Here is a 21,951-nt window from a genome sequence, read left to right as displayed (position 1 = left end):
CTCCGCTTTGGCCTGATTTTTGCTTCTGGGCTGTCAGGTGCTTTGCTGTGAATACCTTAAGAGCTGCCGCCTGGTTGTGTCTCTGGCTGCTCCGCTGGCTCGGTCAGTGTGTGGCCATCTCCTTCATGCCATGTCGTGGCTTCACTAACGCTCCCCGTCTTGCTGCGGTGTAACACGTCTAACTTTTGCTTCTATCCCATTTCACTCATGTTGCAGGAACCAGGAGGGGTTGGGACCCATAGTTCATGATCGAAAATCTCAGACATTGCCTGTTTCCCGTAACAGAACAGGAATGATGCATGCCAGATTGCAGCAGCTGGGCAGCCTGGATAACTCTCTCACTTTTAACCACAGTAAGTCCCATGACATACCATCGTAACAGCCAGCCATCTCATGTGCCATCTCAGAGGGGAGAGCCCCAGGCCACACCATACCACGTGACCAACTCGATTTTTCTTACAGCTCAAAGCAAGTAGGATGAAGAGCTCATGGCACAGTTCCCTTCCTTGGAGGAGAGTGCTCAGCATTTGGGAGTGACACAATGTGGAACATGCTCAACTACGGCACCAAACCTAAAAGTGCTAGACCCTTTGCCCTGTCCCCAAAACGAAATTTGGCAGGTTCAGTAGCCAGACGTTTTCTAGTATTTTAACCATAATGTTTGGATTCATTGCCTATGGCCAACTTATCATCGATTTTGCCCTGCCACTCCTGAGAACCTCTGGGACAGACTCATTTCACCTGTCCTGATCCCGTGCATGTAATTGATCAAGCGTCCACATTCTGACATTCCAGCTCTGGATGGATGTTAATCCTTCACTGCTATGAAAACATAAAGCCCGTGAATCAATTTGTAAGGGTGTGGAAAAGCGTCCAATAACAAAGTGACTTTTTCTGTGTTTTCAGTGTGAGAAAGATATCAAGTGTGCTTGGAATTTCTGTAGACAATGGTAAGATTTAATCAGGTTGAAGTCTGCTTATGAGGCCGCTTCACTTGCAAGCCAAGACCTTTTTGTTCATCTTGCCTTCCTAACTTTGGGGCTTTCTAATTTCACAATAGAGATTCTGCCAAAATGTAGGAGCATATTTTTAATTTACTTTTATCAGTCACCAGAGGGGGGGACGTGGCATTGTGTGCTATTTCTAGAAATGTGTTTCATTTCTTAAGGGTTTCTCAAAGCAGAAAACCTAAAAGACATCAAGCATGCATGGCCGGGTGTGATGGCTCACACCTGTAATCTCAGCACTTTGGGAGGCCGAGACAAGAGGATCGCTTGAGGCAGGGAGCTTGAGACCAACCTGCACAACATAGCAAGACCCCTGTCACTACAAAAAGTTTTTAAAAATTAGCCAGGCATGGCCCCAGAGTTTAAGGCTACAGTGAGCTATAATGATGCCACCACTGTACTCCAGAGTGAGTATGACCCTGTCTCAAAGAAAAAACAAAAACAAACCATGCAGCACATGAAAAATTTGTGTGATCATTTATAATAAATCCCATTTCTGTTAGCATCGTGTTCTCTGAACCGTTCATCTCCTCTCCAAGCATGGCATAGCTAGCTATTGTTTTATCTAGACCATTATTCTCATTTCCAGTGCCGTCTTTAATGCATGGTTATTAATAACTTCCCATCACTTCTAATTATAAGAATTCCACTCACTGTGATTTTTCATACCTTTTTTTTGGTGCAGGCTAAGAGTAAAGGCAACATTCCCAACACCTTGTGTCGATAATAGTTCAAAGTAAGACAAATGAGGAACCAAAACCCAGTGGCTTCCCACTCCTCCACCCCAACAGGATTAAATGTAATGAGTATAGTCTGTAAAATTCTAGGCCTAATTTAACAATATTATGTCAGTACGCCACACACTGAATTGGTAGCCATAAAGTGCTAGTTCTGAGTTCCATACTTAGCTGTAGAATGTACATTTTATGACACATTTAAGGCTATAATACTTGATTTTTTAACATCTTACCTGTTGGAGCTTTTTCTAGCTCTGTAGACAAGGAGTTGAAACAAACACAACCAGGAGTTTCGTAATTTTTAGTTTTCATTTCCTATTTAGCAACAGAAATTCAATCCCCGGTCCCCTGCTGGACTCCCTTTGCTCAGATAATTTATATAACTCAGAGATCAACTCGCTGTCAGTTGAAATAAATGCTAAACTTTGAAGCACTTTTTAAAAAAAATCATATGGAGACCAAGGCCCCACCTCTAAAGACAATCGTTTAGGGAACACAGAAAACAAAAATTAAATGAATGATCCACATGTGAATAAATAACCATAACCCACTCAGATATGCAGCAGCTTTTCCCACTGCAAATGGGTTTTGTATGGCCGCTTGAATTGGAGGAGAGGAACAGCTGGCCTTGTGTGGCTGCCAAATGCCCTCTTGCTAACATAGTTGATCTCCATTCTCCCAGCTACCCACAGAGAGCCTCGTCCCCCTGCCTCCTCTTTCAGCTTCTCGCGTTTGCTTCCGTCCTTTGTCAGTGGCACACTGTCCTCAGTCATGTGTTCTGCTTTGCCAGTAGACAGCATGTAGCCTGCGCCTGTGTTCCCACTATTCCTGCTCATCCAAATTGGTTTTAACATCTCTGAAGTTATTCATCTTCTCCTAGAGTTCAGTTTTCATGTGCATCTCTAATCCTCATTGTGTTCGAGTGGCTTTAGCCTTTCCCTGTGCTAGCTCTTTGAGCTCCGTATCATCAACTCAGCCACAAACAGCAAAGAGGGTGTGCATTGTATGTATGCATGTGTGTTTGAACATGTATATGCATGCATACATACATGTTGGTTTACATCTGTACTTGGGCATTTTATGTGAAATTTGTGGCCATATATATCTCTTCTAAAAATCATATTTAACAATGAATACAATACCTTCTTGTTGGGCCAACCAATATGACATAAATCCTTACATGAGAGACTTTCCAGGGATACCCCAGAGTCTAAAATGAATTTATTTCAGAAATGAATCAAAATAGGAAGAGACCCTAATGGATCTATCTGCTTCACTTCCTCTCTGTCACAATAGGAAAGGCTTTGTCAACCTCAGCTTGACCAGCAGGGTGCAGCAGAGGACCGTGAAAAACTGAGTCCTTTTAGGTCTGGCCCCATCACCCACAGATAGCAGCGCGTGGAACAAGGCACCACATGGGCTACACATGTAACTGTGGCAAGGACTACCTTAACTCTTTAATTTTTCTGGGAAATAACGAAAATGGCAAATCCTGCTGTGGCCAGATAGTCTCAACTATTTGAAAAACACTCTTAAAGAACAGGATTAGGCCGGGCGCGGTGGCTCACGCCTGTAATCCTAGCACTCTGGGAGGCCGAGGCGGGTGGATCGCTCAAGGTCAGGAGTTCGAGACCAGCCTGAGCAAGAGCGAGACCCCGTCTCTACCAAAAATAGAAAGAAATTATCTGGACGACTAAAAATATATATATAAAAAATTAGCCGGGCATGGTGGCACATGCCTGTAGTCCCAGCTACTTGGGAGGCTGAGACAGGAGGATTGCTTGAGCCCAGAAGTTTGAGGTTGCTGTGAGCTAGGCTGAAGCCACGGCACTCTAACCCAGGCAACAGAGTGAGACTCTGTCTCAAAAAAAAAAAAAAAAGAACAGGACTGTTGTTTGGGTCATTGCCCAAGAATATAAAAAGTAAATCTTTAGAACATTTATGCATTGACCTACTGAGTTTAACTTGTACGCATTGTGTGTCAGTAGAAGAGATTTGTGTCAAATGACAAATTGAGAGTGAAAGCTACGTGTAGATTATTTTAAATAAACCCCATTATGGGGAGAAAATTGAGAGTGATAACTACATGTAAAATATACAAACCACACTGTGAGCGGGAACTAAGTGAAACATTTGCAAAAATTATGTAAAATAACACTTTATATTTACTTTGATGTTATGTGGTGTTCTGGGAATATGTTCAGTTCATTGCATGATAATTCGTATTGCCTGCTGGTGTGACTGGGGGAAAGTCAGCCAAGAGGTGGGAACACGTGACTAAAACCTATATTTAATGCAATTCAGTATAAGAGGCAGGCAGCTTAAGGTCATGGGGTTAAGTTGCAGAGCATTAGATTTCACGTCAGTACTGGAAAGCGTTTTCTAGCGGAACTGCCCGTGGTGGCAGGTGCTGAGCTGCCTGTAGCTGGATGTGTGAAAACAGACTGCATGAGGGCCTGCTGGGGACATTGTCCAGGTCACTTAAGCGTCCAATGAGGAGTTGAAAGATGTGGCTTGTGAACCTTCATTTAACTCTGACATTCTTTGGTGTCTGTGAAGCACAAGAAAATGAATATAGATGATCGTTAAATTCCTTTACTGTACATAACATTGAATTAATATTAAAAAATACAGAGAACATGTAGATCTCTGAGTTAAAATTAATGTTTTTCAAAAGTTTCTAAGCATGCATGACATAGCTTTAGAATTGAGTAAAATGTACTTGGATGCTTTGAAAGTATAGGCTCAAGATAGTAAATGAAATGTTTGTTTATAAACCTGTTTCCTTGATTCTGAGGCACATTTTTGCACATTTTCTAATATTTCTAAAATCTGGATATATCTTCCATATTACATCTGCTATGGTAGTCTGTCATTGATGGATGCTTCTTGCCATTGATGGGCTCTCGAAATTGAGAAAGTCTGGTACTGTGCACTTTTAAAGTCAGTTATGTGTAATGTCCTTAAAGAGGACTTTAAAATGTATGGTGTGCTTAAACCGAGTGTGTTTACACATTGGGGTCTATAGCTCACACGAAGTCCCATTTTTAGATACAGTTCAATGTTAGGTTGAAGAGCTCCACAGGGAAGAGAGAGCTGATGGCATGACACCCACTTCCTGAAGTACAAACTTTTAGTGTGTGAATCAAAAGGCAGGCAGCAAGTCACATATTTTTACCTTGGAATATTATTTCTTATTCTGCTCTCTACTTCTTGCCCATCTGTGAGGAAAATGTTTTTAGCAATAAAAATGGGATGGAAATGAATAGTAGATTGTGTAGAAGCTGACCAGTTCGATATTTTGCATAAATATTTGCACTTAGTAAAGCCATATACCATGGGTGAATATAGCTAGGAGACTAGGTCTTCCGCATTTGGGGAATTTTTTCAGCAAGAAGATTCCTTATCATTCAGCATTTATATTCTCATAAAAGTTACTGTTTTCCTGGATTCAAATTATGGGCCTGAAGAAAAAAGTCAAAATGAAAACAAGAATTCTTGTTTCATGAAGGGTGAAGGCAGCTATCGAAATGGAAGTGCCTCCTATGGAGATGTGTATCTAATCTCTTCTGTCCCAAATGTCCTCTGACATTCGTGTGGCCCGGAATCCGGCTTCTGTCCTGCCCACCGTGTTGCCTCACGTCAGGGCAGTGGGAGGGAGGAAGAGTGTACAGATGTGCTCAGCGTTATTGAACTGAGCTGTTCCAGTGACATGAATTTATAAAACAGAGTAACATTAACTAAATCTAAACATAGCAGATGACATCAGGGGGCAAAATCTTGTCTTTAGCCCAGGAGTGTTTAAAAGGTTTGGGGCTTTTACAGTAAGTCTTTTCTCAGAGTGACAATAGGGTGAAAATCGTGTAAAGTTAAGCAGTGAATGCAAAGGGTTCTAATGCAGCCCAGAACGCGTGTGCAGGAGAAGGCACATCCGTAGAGTCCTTCCCCTCCGTCCCTTCCATCAAGGGCACAGGGTGTCAGTGCGGAGCCACACCTCTGCCCCCTGGTGGAAATCAGTACCGCACTCCTTGCTTGCCTGATCAGAAGCTGCTTAACCTGCTTTTGGAAAGTTGCTGACCCTTAATTTAAGAAATTTCTCTGCCTCTTGAGATCTCCTTCTTGGATTTCCTAGCTCAGTTTTGTTTTACTGTGTCGGTCGATAATACGGTGATCGTTGATTAAGTCTTCCTCACTCATGTACGATCTCCAGTCCCTATGGTGGGGACAGCTGCTCTCTGCTGCCATCTATTTTTAGGGATTTTTAAAAATGACATTAGCTCAGGAATCCTGCTGATTTTTGAGATGGAACAGTTTAAGGAAAAGCAAAGTATAACAACTTGTGGCTAAAAGGACCATTTCTTTTAGATTCCTGTACAACTCAGACAAGGGTAGTCAGATTCTGACTCTTACTCTGAAGGAGATTAGACAGACGGTACAGTAGCTTCTGGGTGGTGTAATAGCTGAGAGAAATTTTGTCATTACCACATTTCCACACATATATACAGAATTATATAAAAACTTAATTAGCACAGCCCATTGATTATATATGTTTTAAAAGCGTATCTCTAAATTCTAATTTTTAATTGTTCCGGACTTTCAGCCAGAAGTAGGTAAATTCGGTGGGAATTCTTCAGGCCATCTCATCTATAATGATCACCTGGATGCACTTCGCCACTAGGTTATCTGGAAAAAGAAAGGGATAGTTCTGTTCAGAGAAAGAAGTTAAAATAATCAAAGCAAGTTCCTTGTCAAAATTTAACCCAGACTCAAACTCATTTGGGGCAAATGGCAGCCCTCATTAAGGGTCCTTTTGACCTGTGTGATGATTTTGGTTGGTCTGATGACAGGTGTTGTATTTTTCCCCCTTACCACAGTTGTGGTCACTTTAACAATAATCATCAATCTGCTTTCCTCTTTCATTGTCTCTGTATCTTACCAAGCCTCACTGATTGAAGTAGTGCCTTGGCTTATGTGAAGGCAGTACGATTAATATTAGTACCCCAACACATCCATCTTTCTTTTCCCTGGGTGATTTCTTACTCAAAAAGCACAAATAAAAAGAAATAGAAGTAGCGTGCTGCCAAACGTGTTACACATCCTCGCTAAAGACAGACATTGGCTGTGCTGCAGAGTGGAAGTAATGCGGCCGCAAACATGCAGCCTCAGAACTACCGTTGTAAAAGCAAAGCAAAGTTGGATAAAAGCACATAATCGTGTTACTATCATATTTTAAAAAGCACTTCTGTAGCTTTAATGAGGTTATTTGTAGCCTTTTAAAACACATTCTATATTTCTAACACTTATTTAAGTCAAAATGATGTCATGCTAGTTTCTTTATTTTCTCCTAATAATATGTAATATGATACATATGACCAGGGTAAGGAATTTGGAGTGTAGTTTTTTTTGCCCATTACTGGTCTCAAGAAAATTCCCTAGGTTTTCTGTACTTCATTTTCTTGATCTGTATACAAAATGTCCTCCTCTCTGGAGTATTAGGAAAATTACTTAAGTAATAAGTGTTGATTGATTTTTGCTCCTTGGAGAAAGACATTACATGGTGTTTTATTATATTGACATCTTTCTTTGTACTCTAGATCAATACTGTAACATCTTTGCATTCCTATATGTATTTCTGCTAATGCATACCATTTCATAATTTAATATCTCAAATTGTGTGTCAAAGTGCATTTATATTAGTACTAAATTGATTTATAGCCATATATAGAAGATTTCAGTTTGTATTTAAATTTTGTGGATTAAATTTAAATGACAGATTCTTCAAGTCCTTTTCTTTTCCTAAACATTTCTTTCAGACATACTGGCTTTTAGGCTTTTTATTAAAGCGAATAGAATATTCTTAGCAGTGCAGTCAACTCTTGGTTATCATTTATGATTCTAGCTGATAATGCAGATCTTGATATTACTGACTTAACCCTTTTCCAGCACTCACCACGTGCCAGGCACTATTCTAAGAACTTCACAAATATTAATGAATTTAATCCTCACCCCAAGCCTTCGAGGTAGATACTGTTATTATCCTCATTCTACAGATGAGGAAACCAGGGTGTAAAGAGGCCAGAGAACTTGCCCAGGGTTGCACAGCTGGTAAGTGCAAGCTGTATTCAGGGACTAGCAGGCTAATGTCAGGCTCATTTTCTGAACCTTGTGCTGTGCGGCCACCTGCTTTGGGATCTCAGCCTTCCTCAGCACTCCTGCCAAGTCGCTGAAGTGTCCCTTGCCTATCTTGCTGGGAGTCCTGGCTCCACTGTTTACTACCTGTGTGACTTTAGACGAGTTGTTTAGCTTTTCTGTGCCTCTGTTTCCTTATCTGCAAAAAGGGTTTAATAACGTACAGACTTCATAGGGCTGTTGAGGGATTAAATGAGATAATACATGTAAAGTTCATAGAATCATGGCTGGCACACAGCAAGCACATAATAAATGTTTGCTGTTGTTATTGCCCTTCCAGAGTTGAAAAAGAGTTATAATTGAATGGAGACATTATTAATACTCCCCTGCTGCCCCCCTAAAAAAAGACAGGTAAGGCTCCAAAGTGGGCCTTCTATAAATAATCAAAAGTTGACTGTGACCGTCCCATCCTGCCACCCTGCGGTGTGAGCCACAGGGCAGTAATCTTGTGCTATAATTCACGCAGGCTATGGCCACTCGGACGCAGATGTCCTTCACCAGTCATTGCTGGAAGCCAACATTGCTACTGAGGTTTGCCTTACGGCTCTGGACACTCTCTCCCTGTTTACACTGGCATTTAAGGTTAGTAGCGAACAGCTTGCTCATGGGCAGAGTTTTTACCTTTTAAATTCATTCTGCTTATTAAGCTCAACCAGCGCAAACTGTGTTGTATTTTTACTTCAGCAACTGTTTTTGCCCCTGTAAAGAAACTATTAATCCTTAAATTCCTTTAAAGAAATGATTCCACAGTGAATTACTTGAATACGATAAGGTCTGACTGGTCATCGTGTGCCATGGTGGACATGGTGGAAACACAGTCTCTGGAGGCAGCTAACTCTTGGCTAGAACCTTGAGGGTGATAAATATAAGGACCTAATCAGGCATCTCTGCCTTGAATACCTTTAAACATATCCAAATGTTATAGCAATTAAAATTAGATATTTATAGGGAGAGGAGCAATAAATACACATTTATTTGTTCAAATTTTATCTGTTACTAAATTAAATTGACAAAAAACTTTTCAGAGATAGAAAATGAAAGCGTTTTTTTGGTCTAGGTTTTAAGTTTTAGCAAGTAATATTCAAGTAAATAGAGGCGGACTCTTCAGCCACTCTCTTATTTTTAGGAACCTAACACTTCCCATTCTTGATAAATGATTACTTCCATTGCTAGCATAGGAAGGGGAAATTGAATTGTTGTTAATATGCTTTGAGGATTGAAACAGTTTGTTTGTTTGCAAGGATATTTGCAAATTTGCAAAGTCATTCTGTTTTACTTATCCCCACTACTCATAAAGCACATTTCTTTATATGGAAGGGTAAAAATTGTTTCCCTGATATTATGTCACTTTATTTTAATATATCTTTATTCTCCTTAGCCACCACCTCATTCATGTCCCTGTGAAATGTCATTACTAGGAACCCGGTTGAGAGATGAGGAAATTACAAACCCTGATAGAATGAGTATGGAGTGGGCTGGAGGAGAGCAGTGCCTTGTTACATGGAGCCTTTACTACAGTGGCTCTAAAAGCATTGTCTCCAGGCCAGCAGCAGCTGCAGCCTCTGGGAACCTGTTAGAAATGTAAATTCTTAGGCCCAACCCAGACCTACTGAATCAGAAACCCTTGGCATGAGACCCAAACACTACAGCTTGAGAACCACGGTTCTACTATAACCATGAAAGAGATTTTGGAACCTGTATTTTCTTTTGGGTATTTTTAGGTAAAAGTTCTTATAGAAATAGGTAGCAAAGGTTTTGAATGTGATATTTGGTCACGCACACCTGTATCAGTGCTAAACATAAATCCTTAAGTTCAGAACTGCAGTTGCAACACTTTCTTCCACTCTCTGCCTGTGTCCCAACATTTAAAAGCAGGAAATTCTGGAGCCACAGAGCAGGTGCAGAGCTGGCATCACAGTGTGAACTAAGGGCACATGCAGCCAAGTGCAGCCTGGGTGGCACCGCCGAGAATAGTGATCATTTTCTTACTGAACAGCCTGCACTTCTTACCCAGTGCCTCTTTAAATTGCTTGCTTAACATCAAAGCAGAGTATTTGTCAAGGTTCCCAGATCTCCAAATGTCTGGTCACCAGGTAGGTTCTGGCTCCTGAAAAACAAATAGCATCTGATGACTTCTGATTCAAAGCTGATTGTGACACTTATGGGCTGAGTATCTTTGGGAGAATTATTAGTAATACTTGGTATCTGCACACCTAAGATTTCTCATCTGTAAGGTTGGAAAAATGGGCTCTACCTCACAGGGCTGTTGTGAGTTTTAAGAGAGATGACCCCTGAGAGGGCCTCCCACATTGCTGGTGTATACCAGGCTCCAGTACACTTGGAGACAGCGTGTATGGAGATACAGTGGTCTCTAGATCCTAGCTCCACCATTAGCCATCTTTTCAGCCTCAGGCTGTGTCTACTTGACATCTCATAGTGCTGATTTCCTTACCTAAAACATGGCAATTATGCCTACTCTATAAGGTGGAAGTACAAATGGGTTGACGTGAAGTATCCAAAAACATCTATCCTGGGACTGGAGCTACTATGTAGTAGGAGCTTAAGTGTTAACTCAAGGTTAGCAACAAGCACTTTTTCCTGTGTTGGCTCCTTTCTGGTCCTTATGGTAAAGGGCCTTGATCCCTGAAATGCCCAAGGAAGATTGAGCTTTAGAACTAAGACAATCTCTGTTAAAGTCTGTATGTCTGTGTGCAAAAATGTTTCATGTTTAAAGCTCAGCACCCCTCATAAAGAATGGCAAGGGGGCAAATGTAGGGTGCAAATGTGGCATTACTGGGTTTTGGGCCCAGTGGTAGGACAGGCTTACCTGGCCTAGACTCCCAGATGTGTGAGGTCCACTGGCACAGCAGCCACTGGGATCTTCCTTGCAGATATTTACTCAACTGAGGCATCAGTTAAAGCTTATCAGAAAAATGCTAACATTGAGTGAGCTGACATCACTGTGTGCAAGAAAATCATCTTTGACAGATGTAGCCCTGTCTTTGCTGACTCTCTTAATTGACCACATCTAATAAGTTGCCAAAGACAATCTAGAAATCAATGTCTTAATAAGGTAAAATGTTTGAAAGATTTAAGCCCTGGCTGCTGGTTGTTATGTATTATTATATTAGCTTCCTGCTATCTATTGAGTGCCTTCTGTGCCTCAGGCATTAATCTTCATAACAGCTCTGCCTAGTAGATCTGATTATCCCACATATTACAGACAGGGAAATTGAGGCTGAGACAAGGTAGGAAATTTGCCCAAGATCACTACACAACTGGCCTGCCCAAGACCTTGAGTCATTCCACTGAGTCAGGTGTTTGTGTGAATGTGTGTGTGTTATGTGTGTATATGAGAGAGAGAGAGAGAGAGAGAGAGAGAGAGAGGAGCTGAGTGAATATCAAGGTAATTAAATGATCTCTCGTATAGAGAAAGAAGAAAATTACCAAGCTCTCATCAATTGCCAGATACCGTGCTGGGCACTTTCACATACATTATGCCATTTAATACATAAAAGAGTGTGTTTTGTAAAGTAAGGTAGTTACACGCAAAAAATACAGTTCTTCTGTGGCTATTTTACAGTGCCTCCTATTAACACAGTCCCAAATCAATGCTGGCCTTTAACTATTGTATAATATGTTTAATGTGTTCACAAATTTAATCTGAAAATATATTTTTAGCAATTCCATTTAGAGCCTTTTTTTATTTGATCTACACAGTGAGAACTAACATATAACTATAGGAACAGTTGGAACCAAAAGAGTGAGGAGCACACAAGTGGTTGGAGTTTGTGATACGGTTTGCATAGCCATGACCCTGGGCTACAAAGGCATATGAGATCTAGGTCATCTTAGTGATTGACGAGCATGTGCAACTGAAACAACTCTTCTCCAAGCTGAATTTTTTAAAGTTATTTTTAAATCAATGTCTAAATAAAAATAAATGCCATATGCCTCAGAAAGACTTAGCTGTCTTAAATAACTTTGTTCCACATATCTCATCATGACACGTAAGGTTTAAGTTTGTTTTCCTCTGTGTTCCTGGATCTTCAGCAATTACTAATATTGAGTTTTTGTTCCCTAAAAGGCCCATTTCCTGGGTTAAACACCATAACAGACTTTGTTACAGTTAAACCTGAACCCATGACAGACAGTTCCTGGAGAATTAGTCTCTACTTTATTGCTAGAAATAAGTCTTGCCTTTATATTATTCTAATATCTCACTTAATTTCCTAACTGAAACTACCCCATCCTCAGTAAGAGTCTTTAGGGATAAAAAGGTATTAATAGAATTGAGATTACACCATGTTGTTATCCGCAGTTATTTCTGAGTGGAGAAGTTATGGGTGATTTTTATCTGGATTTTTTTCCCCTGTGGGCCTTTCTGAATGTTCAAAGATTTGTTTGCATGTAGTGTATGTTACTTTCTAATTAATGAGAAAGCAACAGAGAGAGAGAGAAAGAGGGAAGAAAATTGATTGGAAAATAAAGGAAGGTAGCTGGGAAACAGGGATATATCCAGGATGAGAGGTCCTTTACAAACCTTTCAAATGAAGGGTTATTTACTTCTTTTTTTAAAGTAAATTTTATTGTGTGTATTTGAGGTTTACAGTAGGTTATGGGATACATAATGTAAATGAATTTTTACACCATTCTTGCAAGGAAGTTTTGAGATTGGAGTCCAAGAAGACAAAATCCTGGAAATGGGAAGCAAAAGCCTTGACCAGAATGAGTGAGGGGAAGAGAAACAGAACTCAAGTAGTGAGAGCTTGCAGACCAGGGCCATTTCAAACAGCAGGAATGGGCAGGGAGGGGTTGGTAGTTGTAGGAACCATCTCTCCTGGAAAGCTCCCATGAAGAGTACTGAGAAAAATGAAAGCTCACTTCCAGATTCACCCAAACCTTATTTAACCCTGCCACAATTAGGAAAGAAAATTCCTTGTGAAAAGCAAGGCTTTCCAACTATGGCTCCTAGAAAAATGGTGTTCACAGACAGTAGAACATGTAAGCAGTTCCCCAAACATTGGAAAAAATCTCTTCTCTCTCTCTCTCTTTTTGAACAGTTGCTCATAGTTGAGAATTGTATCATATTCATTTAATTAGTCATGTTTTCTGCTTATTAAAGTGGTCCTCTTTTACGTGATGGAATTCACTATGGTACCTAAGTATTTCATGAAATAAAGATCACTGAATTCCAGGTGTTCCACAGCTGTGATACATCTGCAATTCTCTGGACCTAAAAAACTAAAATGTATACCTTGAGTAAAACTTTCCCTCCAACAATAAGATGAGGTAAATCTTGCTCTGAAACTATAGTCCCAACCATAATTTGTTATGTAGCAAAATTATGTGGACGTAAGTTATCCCTATTCATTTGTCCAAATTATAAGAATAGTTTGAGATACTGGCCTCTTGACATTTTTTTATTACAGTCATTTTTGCCTACTTATGCAAAATACACACATGTAGTCTTCCCAAACACATACCTTTGTGCATATAGACTTGTCCATATTTGAAGCCATTGCTCATTAGTGTCACACACGTTTAGACATGAAGCTCCATGCTGGCTTCTTGCTGGGCTGCACCTCTAGCTACTGTGTATATTCTGCAGTTGATGGGAATTTTAGCCAGCCAGGCTTCCAAAGTGATTAATTAGTGTGAATTTTCTACTGAGGTGAGGAAATCTTGAAGAATGATTAGGAACAATTAATTGTGGTCCTCTTGTTTTGTTTGATAAGTAGTAAAATCTGTGAAATGTTAAAATCCTGCTAGCTGCTGCTTACTGAGCTAGACCAAAGTATGCATCAGCCACTTTCTACACTTGACCTCGAGTCTTCACAATTGCCATTCAAGGTCAGTTTTAGAGTCGTCTTTTTATAGATGAGAATGCCGAGACTCAGTTTACCTGTGCAAATATGCGCACATGATAAATGGTGCCCAACCAAAGCCTGTACATTCTCCATGTTACCAAGCTGTCTGATTATTCATAGCTTAGCAAAGTGCCTGAGAAGCCTGGGGGAAACTTCCCCTTTTAGAGGCCCTGTTTCTTTCAGTATTTTTTCCCCCTCGTAAATAGCTCACACCTATAAATGACATTTATCTGTTGGAATTAAGATGTCACAAACATCACCTCTGTATCAGTTGCTGGTGTACAGTAAAACTAAGTAAATAAATTGAAGCCCAATTAGTACTAAACAACAGTGATCCTTTAAATTATAGTACAGTTTTCTGGAAGGTTTATCCCCAAAGCATAAATTTATTGATAGTAGATTTGTTTGTTTTACAAGAGAATGCTGTGGTTTCCTAAAGGATTCATAGCAGAGTTTGTTTAAATTATGACTTGTCTTAACACTTGGAAAATGTAATCTTTGAGCCTGAAAATTGTGTAAAACCTACTAGAGTGTCTGGTATGTCTTACTAACAAAGGCGTCAATGTGTGTTTTAAGAACCAGCTCTTGGCTGACCATGGACATAATCCTCTCATGAAAAAAGTTTTTGACGTCTACCTATGTTTTCTTCAAAAACATCAGTCAGAAACGGCTTTAAAAAATGTCTTCACTGCCTTAAGGTCCTTAATTTATAAGGTAAGTTGCTTCATCAGCGATGGCCACACTCTTGTCCTTCCACCTGAAGTTGCAGAGCACATTACCGAGCACTGACCTATTTGTGCTCTCTCTGCTTCCTCTCCTCCCCGCTAGTTCCCCTCAACGTTCTACGAAGGGAGAGCGGACATGTGCGCCGCTCTGTGCTATGAGATTCTCAAGTGCTGTAACTCCAAGCTGAGCTCCATCAGAACCGAGGCCTCGCAGCTGCTCTATTTCCTGATGAGGAACAACTTTGACTACACTGGAAAGAAGTCCTTCGTCCGGACACATCTGCAAGTGCGTGTGGGTTAGCTTTCCTATGCAGATTTACTCCGTGGAATCCTGTTCTAGCAGGAAAACTGAGTATCACGTTTACCAATTTACCTCATCATAAAGATACTGCGAGATCTGGCCCCAAGATGGAAAACTGGGCAGTCATGTTTGCTGGCTTGGTTTATTTCATGCTCTCTGCTGTTAAGATCTGGGCCCAAGATGTGTTTCTTTTGGTAAATCCACATTTAAATATTGAATCAGCATTGGAAATGCTATCGAGTCAAGAAATTCCAGAGCCTATGTGAGAATGCACAATAGTAAACATCTTAGGTAAGAAACCAAAAGCCCAACCAATGTGATTCTTTTCTGTCTTTTAGCTACGGAACACATCTGCTATCTCTCAAAAGTTAAAATATGCTAAGTTCTCTGCTCTGAGAACTAAGCTACTACATGCTAAGACTCATGGATACAAGCATGAACAACGGAGAACCCTCTCCCGGCCTGCATGGAGGTCTCTCTGTGCAATGTGGCCAGTGCTATCATAGAGGAATTTGAGTACACCAGGAGGAGCACCTGGCCAGGGGACAAGGGGTGGCTTCCCAGAGGACGTGAGGGCTGAAAGGGGTCAGCAGTTGCAGAGTAGTGAACATGTTCCAGGCCATGGATTCACCATGGGAAGGGCCCCTCTGAGGAGCTGGAGAAGTTCCTTATTGTGGAGTTGAGAATGTGAGTGAGAAGGTGTCGAGGAGTACACATCATTGTGTATCCAAATCATAGCGTATTTGGTGGATCTCCTGGATCCAGTGTTGAGAACTGATCAGAGGAGTCTAGACTTCAGTTAGAGAGACTGTTATCACATCTAGGACAGAGAGAGGGGTGTCCTGAATCAGGGATGGTGAGGTTAGAAAGAAGAGGAGATTGAGTTGATAATACTTGGTGATTGATTGTACCTGGGTGTGGTGAAGGCAAAGGGGGAAATAAGGATGGCCTTTATGTTTTAGCTCGAGCAGCTGGGTAAAGGCGGTGCTATTCATAGACCCCAAAAAAAGGCAGTGTCCCCTGTTGCACAGTCAGTATGTACATATTTTCTGATAAAAATGCAAAAGGAAATCTACCTATTGCTTGTTTAATACATGTAAGTTCAAACTGAAAACTGAGGTGATAAATAGTAAGGTCTTCATTTTATTAGAGAAGGTAATAGGTAAGTAAGTATCCAAGTGGTATGAGGTGAGCTGATCCTCCTTCTCCTATAGTCTCCTCATTAGCATTTAGCTTTGCAAATGAAATACTTAGGGATAGCAAAATCACCTTCTGGAATAATTCTTAAAATGGGGAAAAAATGCCCCTGACCTCGTTTCCTAGTCTGGAGTGATCCCTGCTCAAAGCATCCCACCTTCACCCTGTCCCCAGGCACCTCCTACCTGGACACAGAAACCTGGCCTGGGCAGTCATTTGAAGGGGAATTGATTTGCTGGCATTTGTGTGTCCCTAGGTCATTATTTCCGTCAGCCAGCTGATAGCAGATGTCGTCGGCATTGGGGGAACCAGATTCCAGCAGTCCCTGTCCATCATCAACAACTGCGCCAACAGTGACCGTCTGATCAAGGTGGGTGGCGCGGCCCTGTGTTCGTTTTCACCCCAAGACTCTGCCTCGTCCTCTGAGGTGCGTGTGGACAGGCGAAAGCAGACAGCTCCACGTGTCCTTCCTTCTTCCACCCTTGCTTTAGCACACCAGCTTCTCCTCCGACGTGAAGGACTTGACCAAAAGGATACGCACGGTTCTGATGGCCACCGCCCAGATGAAGGAGCATGAGAATGACCCGGAGATGCTGGTGGACCTCCAGTACAGTCTAGCCAAGTCCTACGCCAGCACCCCCGAGCTCAGGAAGACGTGGCTCGACAGCATGGCCAGGATCCACGTCAAAAACGGGGATCTCTCAGAGGTACCCCTGCCAGCCGCTTGACGCGGGTTTTTGAGAAAAGTGATGCCCCATTCACTAAATGAAGCCAGTTTTGAGGAAAATTGCCCCCTCCATCGAAAACAGGGAATTAAAAATAGGCAATACTTTAAATAGTATTAGGCTTAGGGTGACCTCATAATTATCTGGATATTTCGATAATTTAAAACAAATCATAAGGGATTATTTTTGTTGCAGAAGAACATCGTTTGAAAGCTCTTAAGAATACACATTCATATAGTTGCCTGCTGATTAAAATACACATCAAATTCTGCATCAAAACTCTTCCGTAGTTCTAAAATTCAGCTATTTTATGGTAAAACTAATTTTTCCTATTATTAAGGTAATGATAGGACATCACTTTCCCCTTTTTGAGGTGGTCCATCTCCTTTTGTGGGTGCAGTAGATATTCGAGCATTCCCTTCTGTGCAGAGCTGACATGTTGCAATAAGTATATATACTGCGTGGCTGGGAGTTGGGTGTGTGGACTCCAGAGACAGACTTTGAATCCAAAATCCCATATTTACCGACTCTGTGACATTGAGCCAGTTTTTTAACCCCTCGGTGATTGGATGACATTATCTATAAAATGGGGAATTAAAAACAGTAGGCTATAGGGCAGGTTCCATGTTCCCATGAGAACTTCAGGATCTATACCTGAGGCATTTAGGTACCAGTACTGTTAGGATCAACAGTATTACTAAAGCAAGTGAGCTTTGACTTTGAAACTTCTATAGCTATTTAAATTAGTAAAACTATGTTCTAAGTCAGAAAAATTTACCGTTTTTTTTTTTTTTTACATATTTACTTTCAAGAAGTCCAGTGTGCTAAAAAGTACATATAACATGACAGTTATTTCACCATAAATGTAATATAAACTACACATTAGCCATAACAAAAAGGAGTTACTAAGCAGTGGTGGTAGTAGTTAGTAGTAATTTTTCTATCATTCTCAGAATTTAAGTTTTTTTTTTTTTTTTTTTTGAGACAGAGTTTCCTTTGTTCCCCAGGCTAGGTAGAGTGCCGTGGCGTCAGCCTCTCTGACAGCAACCTCAAACTCCTGGGCTCAAGCGATCCTACTGCCTGAGTCACTCAAGTAGCTGGGACTACAGGCACGCACCACCATGCCCGGCTAATTTTTTCTATATATTTTTAGTTGTCCAGCTAATTTCTTTCTATTTTTAGTAGAGATGGAGTCGCTCTTGCTCAGGCTGGTCTCGAACTCCTGAGCTCAAATGATCTGCCCACTTCGGCCTCCCAGAGTGCTAGGATTATAGGCGTGAGCCGCCGTGCCCAGCCTAAGATTTTTTTAATGATTTGTGTGGCCCAGGTCTCATTCATTTATTTATTTACTTATTTATTTATTATTTCTTTTTATTAGAGACATGATCTTGCTCTGTTGTCTCCAAAGTGCTGGGGTTAAAGGCATGAGCCACCATGCCCTGCCCCCAGGTCTCTTTAAAAAAAAAAAAAAAGAACTCACTGAACTTCAGCTGTTTCAGTTATTTTCTCTGTGTGTTAGTTTCCTGTGGCTGCCATAACAAAGTACCAAAAACTGCATGGATTATAACAAAAGAAATTTATTCTCTCACAGTTCTGGAGGCTGGAAGTCCTAAATCAAGATGTCACCAGGGCCACACTCTCTCTGAATATTCTGAGGGAACATCTGTTCCATGCCTGTCTCTTTAGATCTCATGTTGCCAACAATCCTTGATGTTCCTTGGCTTGTAGATGAGTCACTCCAGTCTCTGCCTCCATGGTCACATGGCATTCTCTCCCATGAGCCTGTGTCCCTGTGTCTCCTTTCCTCCTCTTATGACACCAGTCATATTGAATTTAGGGCCCACTGTACACCAGTATGACCTCGTCTTAACTATTTACGTCTACCACAACACTGTTTCCAAATAACATCACATTCTGAGGTTCCAGGAAGGATATGAATTTAGGGGGGATGCTATCCAACCCAGTACACCCTGTAAATAGGGGACTAAAGCAGCTAATTTACAAGATTTCTTTTTGCCCAGCCACATCTGGTTTTGTGTAGTTGCTCGGTGAACTGTCACGTATTCGCCTGGCTGTTTTGTGCACACCCTCCTGACGTGTACTGTGGAGAGGGTTATATGATGGAAGGAACAAATTCCCTGCCTCTGCAGATCGGCAGCAGCATAATTCTAATTCTCTAACAGACTTTTCTCTGCATGGCTCAGAGTGCATGCTGTGCTGCCGATGTGTATTTACACACACATGCACATCGAGCAGTCTTTGCTGGTGTGTGGCTAGTTAGGGGCGAGGCCCTGGATGAGGGTACCACATGGTGGTGGCCACCCAGCTGGCAGGAACAGGGTCTCATGCATTAGAACCTTACACTGGGTTCACTTCCAACAGCTATCTTTGATTTTTATAATACCATGGCAACTTGGTGAAAGTAATTTAGTTTTTATTCTTTCTTTCATTTTAACATATTTGTAGTGTTACCCATTTAAGATCGAATTAGGATTTTTATTTAGAATTCTATGTTTGGAAAAAATTACAGCCTGTTCATTTTTTAAGTCAAGAGAAAAATATATTAGAATTTGAAATTTGAGCCATTCTCTCAGAATCTAAGGAATGTGCCTTCTCTTCAAATGGTCCTCTTTTCGCTTTAAGAGAAATGATGCAGAAATATTAGGAATATTAGCATTAGAACAAAATGCTGTTTTATCATCTACATTAAAATGTAATAATTCTAATTAGAAACAAGCCTTAGCAAATTTACTGCTATTTTGTCTCAATTACCAATTATTTTCAAATTTTCAGTTTATGTGAGTGGTTCCACTTTTTTCAGAAGATATCACCTATAGAAATACTAGTTGATTCCCCAAGATCTAAGTACATGCATTCAGTAGATTTCTGTCTGTGAGCATGACGACGTGCTCTTGTAAATGGTGATTCTGAGGCATGTGTCTTTTATCATAGGCAGCAATGTGCTATGTTCACGTAACAGCCCTGGTGGCAGAATATCTCACACGAAAAGGTAAGGAATTATCCTGCGTTTTATGAAATGAGTATAAAACTGTACAAAGCAGCAGAGACAAGTGAGAGCCATTCAGGAAGATTCGAAGCTGGGGTGGGGGGTGGGGGGGTTGTGTGTATGTGATGTATGTTCATTGTTTTATTCCCTGACATGACATTTGCTTGATTTGGTAGGCACAGCAGAAATGCCAGTATTAAAGAGAAAAGTAGATGGTATGTTGTCACGGAACCTCTTTTAATGTTTCCATCCTACAAAAACTAGTTAATGAGCTTTGCATCTGGGTGTCCCTGACTGGCCAATCTGGAGCTGAAAAGATTTTATTTTCTCTTAAGGCAGTTCCCACTGGAGCTATACTAATGTTTACCAATCAAAAAGTTGTAACAGGAGATTATCAGACAGCATTTTCCGGAATGCAGCCCAGCTGGCGTTGTTGTGTGAGAAGGCAGCCTCGCTGGTGGACACCTCGCCTCCCAGTGGAGGGAGAGGGGGCCGGGGATGCTCCTCTGTGCATTACCCGGTTGTTCCCAGATTAGCAGGCCCTGAACTCTTCCACGGGTTCCTTTTAGTTAAATCCCAGGTGCTCATTTCCATTTCAAAATCAACACAGCCCCCAACAGTGGCATTTGTTTTTGGAATCTTCAGATTCTTAGAAATGGTAGCCGTCTGCACATGTAATATTAGAGAACACTAGGTGTGGGCTAATGAGGAGTCTATTCACAAAGTGAGAAATTGTGTAAAACCATAGATGCTGAGGCCACAGAATGTATATTTCTGGTATAGCTGGCTATTTGGTATGGAATATCAGAGCCCAATAGAAGGGCTCCGTGTTCATGTAACACCAGTGCTGTTTGCCATGAGACTGTTCATCAGGTGGTACGTTTCCTCACGTTTAGAAGCAGATATAGCGCCTCGGCGGGGGCCGCCCCTCTTCCCCTGCAGCCATGGCACCTGCCAGAGGAGGAGCCGGGCAGGTGAGCCTGAGGGTCAACCCGGCCCCCAGGGGCCCCTCCTGCTCTGTCACATGCCGTTCAATGGTGCGGGGATTTTCCCTTTCAACTTTGCATGGACAGACTTCATTCTCCTTCCCTCCCTTCTCCTGGGCTCTCCAGTGGGCTGGCCATCTATTCCTGTGGGCACGAGAGGAAGGCACTTTGGCCACCATTTTCGTTATTGCATTGGAGCTGAGTTATATGATAGCCTAAAGCATGGTGGTTGGTTTTTATCATTTTATGTTTTGTATGTTAATGTATCCTAAAGCTCCTAGATCAATGCTTTTCATTAGGGACTCTTGTCTCCATATAAAAAAATAAAAGCAAGGCTAAACCAGGATAGTGACAGAGATGCTAGATAACCTATGAATGGCATGGAAACCTGGATCCGTGTGCAGCAGAAAAATCTCTGACTAGAATCAACTTTTTTAAGGCTTGATTTTAAAATACCCTGTGTTCCTCCTTTTCCCTAGATATGGGAGGTCTCAGTTCAAGTTCTGACTTCTGTTTTGTTTTATTGTGGACAGGCATCTCGTAATAGAGTAGCGGAACATTTCCAGTCCTTCACATGAGCCTTTTGCACAGCTGACATTGTCCAGCTGACTTGAAGCTGTTGCCCAATGACGCCAAGATGAGTAAAGGCCCCAAATAGGCTGTCGTTGCTTAAGGAATTTATCCGTATCCCAGAGATCAATTCCCACCTCCACGCTTACACCAGTGCCCCTCAGACAATCAGAGTGCCTGGGCCCCTGCAGCATCTGTGCTTTCTGTTGGTCCAGCTCCTCAGTTACATGGAGAAAAAGGCCCCTGCTCACCCCGAGGTGGCTGGCGTGGGGACAAGTTAAGGCAGCCTGTCCACTCATAGCAGCCACTGTTGAGTTACAGCTGGGTTTTACAGACTGCCTCAGGAAGGAGGAAGGGAAGTTCTAATCTGTGTCATGTGTTTTCCCCTGGCCAGAGTGGGTGAGATGACAGTTTGAAGGAAGCAGTTACTTTTGAGTCATACATTTCTCTTTTATGGGCTTTGGCTTCTTTACATTTCTTGGTATCTGAGCATGGGCCATCTTAACCAAATCAAATTTTCATTTATGTGCTATTAATATTTTGCTATTAATTTGATTGAATACCTATTTCTCAGTTGACGTACAGTTTATTTAAAGATTGCACACATTTTAATAAAGGTGGGCTAAAAATTAAGGGA

General features: G+C 41.4%; 1 protein-coding gene across 1 annotated transcript in view; it reads left to right on the top strand.

Annotated features, from left to right (window-relative positions):
• DOCK9 (dedicator of cytokinesis 9) overlaps positions 1 to 21,951 on the top strand; it is a 310,670-nt gene that overhangs the window by 263,446 nt on the left and 25,273 nt on the right. Inside the window, exons 38-44 of the mRNA XM_012644431.1 lie at positions 286 to 353; positions 8,400 to 8,515; positions 14,380 to 14,517; positions 14,632 to 14,814; positions 16,283 to 16,396; positions 16,518 to 16,733; positions 19,704 to 19,761. Of these exons, the coding sequence (XP_012499885.1) occupies positions 286 to 353; positions 8,400 to 8,515; positions 14,380 to 14,517; positions 14,632 to 14,814; positions 16,283 to 16,396; positions 16,518 to 16,733; positions 19,704 to 19,761 (893 nt within the window). The remainder of the gene's footprint in view (positions 1 to 285; positions 354 to 8,399; positions 8,516 to 14,379; positions 14,518 to 14,631; positions 14,815 to 16,282; positions 16,397 to 16,517; positions 16,734 to 19,703; positions 19,762 to 21,951) is intronic.

Source organism: Propithecus coquereli, unplaced genomic scaffold (assembly GCF_000956105.1).
Source record: "Propithecus coquereli isolate 6110/MARCELLA unplaced genomic scaffold, Pcoq_1.0 Scaffold212, whole genome shotgun sequence".
NCBI classification, from domain to species: Eukaryota; Metazoa; Chordata; class Mammalia; order Primates; family Indriidae; genus Propithecus; species Propithecus coquereli.
This window is presented reverse-complemented; position numbering and strand designations above follow the sequence as displayed.